The sequence below is a fragment of the Pteropus vampyrus genome, unplaced genomic scaffold, assembly GCF_000151845.1.
Source record: "Pteropus vampyrus isolate Shadow unplaced genomic scaffold, Pvam_2.0 Scaffold546, whole genome shotgun sequence".
Taxonomy (NCBI): Eukaryota; Metazoa; Chordata; class Mammalia; order Chiroptera; family Pteropodidae; genus Pteropus; species Pteropus vampyrus.
The window spans coordinates 27,692-32,670 of NW_011889327.1; the positions used below are offsets into that span (position 1 = coordinate 27,692).

General features: G+C 57.2%; 1 protein-coding gene across 1 annotated transcript in view; it reads left to right on the forward strand.

Annotated features, from left to right (window-relative positions):
- Positions 1 to 4,979, forward strand: part of CHL1 (cell adhesion molecule L1 like) — a 68,342-nt gene that overhangs the window by 14,428 nt on the left and 48,935 nt on the right. Inside the window, exon 4 of the mRNA XM_011383845.1 lies at positions 4,293 to 4,484. Coding sequence (XP_011382147.1) covers positions 4,293 to 4,484 — 192 coding nt within the window. The remainder of the gene's footprint in view (positions 1 to 4,292; positions 4,485 to 4,979) is intronic.

A 4,979-nucleotide genomic window follows, 5' to 3' on the forward strand; every position in this document is an offset into this window, starting at 1 on the left:
ATGAAATATAATATTCTGTATGTATAAATCACTTCACACACCTCTAAGGGAAAAGCAAAACAGACGGACAGTCAGAAACGAAGGAGCGAAAAGGCATGAACGCGCGCCTCCGACGGGGTCCCCGATCACAACGCCAGCGCGCGCTCAGCGTCACCGGGATCCAGAAACAGATCCGCCGTAACCCAAACGATGAACGCATTGGACCCCACGAAATCAGGCTCTGTCACAGAGCCCAAGTCACGCCAGGCGGGCACACGCGGCCGCCAGGACGCGTTCGCGGCCGCGTCTGTGGGGGACGGGCCGTCACCCCCTCCATTGAAGGCAGCTCGCGTCCTTGTCCACGCCCGTGTGCCCGGTCCACGTGCCCCGGGGATATCTGTGGTGGCGCCGTCTGGAAAAAATGTGAGCCCCTCCCCCCCACAGCGGAATGAAAAAACAACCTGGTTTATTTGTTAAAAGCGCCACCAGCAGCGAGCAGCGGCGGCCTCAGGGGTGTGCCGGACAGTGGACGCGGACCTCGGAAGAAGACTTTCGAGACGGTTTTGCTTTCCTACCTTCAAAAGTCGGCAAATGGAAAGTATCACGTAGGAGTACGATGTCATGTGGTGACATTAGGATGACAAACGAGACTGGGGACAGCGCTGGCCTCCTGGGAACAGGGCGGGCGGGTCATCGGGCGGGTCATCGGGCGGGTCATCGGGCGTGTCCCTGTGCCGCTTTGGCGTGAGGGGTGGCGGGGAAAGTGTTAGTTGTATTTCTTTCTTTTTCTTTGCATTTACTTCAAATACGGTCTTTTTCTCTACATATAATAAGTGTGACGCGTACTGATTTGCCTCAGTGAGTGGCACTAGGCTATTAAGTGAGACACTGTAGCATAGTAGTGGACAGGGCAGGGACACATAAACTTGAAGTGGCCTCAGGAGTTCAAGCTTCAAGTGACGGTCAATAGGAAATTTTAATGAATCCTGGATCAGAGAGTAGAACCACGAAAATTGTGGTTGAGAATCATGAAACTAGGACAATCAGTTTATCGATTTATCTATCTACCTATCTGAAGTAAGTCAGCTGAAATAAGGTGAGAGAGAGAGAGAGAGAGCGAGCGAGCGAGCGAGCCAGGCATTGGGGTGATCCTTAACCTGAATTCTAGCGGTTGCTATGGAAATGCAAAGGCAAAGGCAGCTGCTCGACTTATCACGGAGAAGGAAACGGGACATTTTAGAATAAGATTCTGCAAATAAAGGATTTCCAAAAATATCTTCTCTCGCCGTCTGAGCAGACCGCGTGAAGACACGGACGGCCGAGGGTGCTTCGGGCCAGGACCTGGCAGCTGAGGGACACGCGTGGCTCTGGGCTGCGTGGTGGCCGATGCCCCGTTTCTCTGCTGCTGTAGACGAGAGCGAAATACATTGAGTTTCTTTGGCACCGTTTCCGGTCTCTCCTGAGATTACTTTATCACCCGACGGCTTCCCATAATCATCAGGTGTGCTGGGTTCCTCCACTGGGGCAGCTTCTTTGGGACAGTCTCCTTCAGCCGTCCCCTCGCTGTTCCCAGCCGCTGGGGGGGGGGGGGTGGCAGAAGCAGTGTTGGTGGCATGTGCTAACTTCTCTGGCTGATGTCTGCTAACCAGCCACAGAAGATCAGTCATTCTGGAGTGCAGCTCTGCGTGCTACAGGTTTGGTTACGGCCGAGGATTTTGCAGGTAGAAGCCTGGGGTGACGGGGGTGGGGACTGAGTGTCCTTCCTCGGAGAGCATTCACGAGGAGCCTGTGACCGAAAGGCAGTGTTGTTGCTCGGAAGTCCTAAGGGGATTACTGGGGTGCTCTACAGGGAGTGGTTAGGGGGGACTCTAAGGAAGTAGGAATCAAACTTTTCCACAGACGGAAACTGGGGGGTGGCACAGGATGGAGCTCGGTGGCCTGAGTTGAGACGATGACTCCAGGGTACGCCCGGCCCTCTGCTGCCCGCTGGGCCAGCACTGTGAAAGGCCGATGTCAGACGAGGCCGGCCTGGCCTTGGGGGGACGGCGGGGACTCACTAGATGACCTCGGGCTCCGTGGAGCCCACAGAGCTTGCGCCCCAGGCCCCGTCCCCACCGCCTCCGAGAACATCAACTGCAAACGCCAGCATGTGGGTTTGGGAGCTGCTGGGTCGGGGGTGTGGGGGGCGGCGGAGGCCAGGCGGAGCCCCCGTCGGAGGCGGAGCAGGAGGCAGCCTCCGCCCCGGGCCCCCACCCCGTCTGCACCCCGAGAGGGGCCACTGCACACACCTGCACCCCGGGCAGCACCCAGTGCACACAGTGTGATTTTTAGGTGCCCGACACTGTTCTAACTGATTTCTGTGAAATGGTTTCTTTAAACGTTGACACAAACCGGTGAATTGGGTGTCATTATGGTCTCCATGTTATGCTTGAGGACTCGGGGGCACGTGGAGTGCCAGGTCCGGGTCACATGGTGGGTGACGGAGCCGTTCAGTGCTGCCCGCGCCGGTGGCTGGGTGACGCATCGCCTAGGTGAGTGGAAAGCGTCCTGCTCCGTTGAAACACCTTGACGTGCAGCGTCAGGCCGAAGAGGTGAGGGACACGGGGGTCGTGACTGTTCCTTAAGTGCCAGGAGAGGCCGCCGTCGGGTCCGGGATGTGGTCAGCTCACGGCTAGTGTCCACGTGCACCGCCCGGTGCCAGTCCCAGCTGCGGTGACGATGCTGCTCGCCGACCTCGAGGGTTATGCAGCTTAGGTCTCACGGGACCTAAGGGCACTTCTGGTGACACTTCCGAGGATCCCGGGGGAGGGAGGACAGGGTTCTGGGACGGCGGGAATGGCAGGGGCCGGGCGCTGCTCTGCAGTTCCCATGGGCTGCAGCGTCCGGGCCGGGAGACCCCAGGGCATCTGCGAGTCTCCTACGTTCCCGGGGCAAAGAGGTTGTGTCATTATATTGAGAGAATCGATGATGAGTTTCGACACTCACGGCACCTCGAGGTGCAGGTCGCCTAGAGGTTCTGTGTCCGCACGTCTGCTGGGAGCTGTAGCTCCAGGAAGAAGGTTGGTCACTGTCGGACGAGCAGCCACGTGCCTCCAGGATGGCGCGTTCGCCTTGGGTTCTGCGGGTTCTCGGGGACCGGTGCCCTCGGGGCTGCTGCTAGGAGCTCGTCGCCGCCGGGCGTGCACCAAGGAGGACGGTGGACACTGCGACCTCGTTGCCTGGTGCCGCCTGGACGGGCAGGGACGTTCGGCACACAGCCAACCGCTTCACCGGACCAGCTCGTGGCGGCCCTTCCCAGCACCCTGAAAGCCCAGCCGGGGGAGATGCTGGGGTGCGGGCAGACCCCGAGCCCTTTGCACACAGCCGTGCCGTGGCAAACTCCGGCGTCACCAAAACGTGACTCAGCGACGTCGTTTCGGGTGTTGATGGAGAGGCCGTCCGAGATAAGCTGGCAAGCGAAAGCCGCGTGGTGACCTCGTGGAAAAGAACAGTGACAGTTTACAGCTCACCTTGTGAAGTGTCCGTGTGTCCAGACCCGGCGATGCCAGCAACGGCCCCCCAAGAAACACGCTGCGCAGAGGTCGGCGGCGGGAGCGGCTTTCGAATGGAGCCATGGCTTTCTCCGGACGAGGGTGGACGTTGTGCCTGCTCTTGAGCTTACGGGATGAAATTTCACGCTCGCCTGTGGAGGCTGACGTGCTTTCTTTCGAGCGTGGCATCGGACTCACTGAAGAGTTTCAGAGTCGAAGAAAACGACCTAAAGAAACTTAGCAAATTAATGCCTCTCACAAGGTCTATTCTCAGGCCTTGAGTTATGACGTGTATAAATCTGCCTCCCTGTTTCCAGGCATTAATTTCATCTTCGGCTGAGCGACGAAGTGTTCGGTGGACCCATCAACGTTATGTTACTGTACGTTTTCATCGATGCCCTGGAAGCCAGTTGATGTGCATGTTTCCATTTTCGGAGTTGGAGTTCTATAGCCTTGACTTACTCCTTGTGGGAGGAGCGTGCTTCGATGGTGGGACTCTCTCTTGGAATCGTTAGGTTTTTCTGGGTGTTCTGTGGGGGTGGCTCTCAGCTCTGTGCAGAATACGCCCGAGCGTAGAATCGCCATAAGTATGTGTCGTCTGGTTGCAAAACACGGATCCTTCACAGGTTTTCCTCTGCAGGGGAGATACAGGAACCAAGATTGGGGGTCTTGAATTGATTAAAAATGCCCTAATTTTTAAAAAGTACAGTGAATTAAGATATTACTTGTGACATTAAAAGTCAATGTAAAACAATGTCGTAACATGATTTTTTTCAATGCCAGATGTTCCGAAATTCCCCAAAGAGAAGATCGAGCCTCTCGAGGTGGAGGAGGGGGACGCCGTGGTCCTGCCGTGCCGCCCCCCGAAAGGCCTGCCACCCCTGCACATCTACTGGATGAACATCGGTGAGTACTGCTCCGTTCCATGTCCACCATCGTGCCAGACCGCGTCCCGGACCCAAGACGAGAAGCCACGTAAGGTTATCGACGTCCAACCAACCAGACTCTCGAAAACCGCGTCCGGCTCGTCTGCTCACGCTTTACCTGCGCAGACGGTGTGTATGAAACACTAGAAAACCACTGAGTATTTTTCGATCTCGTCATATCTGCGAAGAGCGGAGGCTGCGGTAGGAGGGGTTATGTCTGTGCGAGAGGCTCTCAGACGCCCACGTCACGGCCGAGCGCGGCTCGTGCCCCTGGCGCTGTCGGTTCTGTTTTGGTGAGATGTGGCACCCGTGGCCCACAGCGACCCACAGAGAAATTAGTGTTGACATTTGTGTTCCACTTGCCAAAACTTTCATTAGCTCTCGACCTGAGATCCCTGTGTCCTGTAGAGCCCGGCCCGGCCCGTGCCTGCGCAGTGCTCCCAAAGCTTTCTCTCCCCACGGCCCACGGGGAAAACGATCCTATTCGTCCAGAGCTCGGGGGAACACAAAGGAGGCTGCTCCCGGCTGCGGCCAAGTGTTCTGG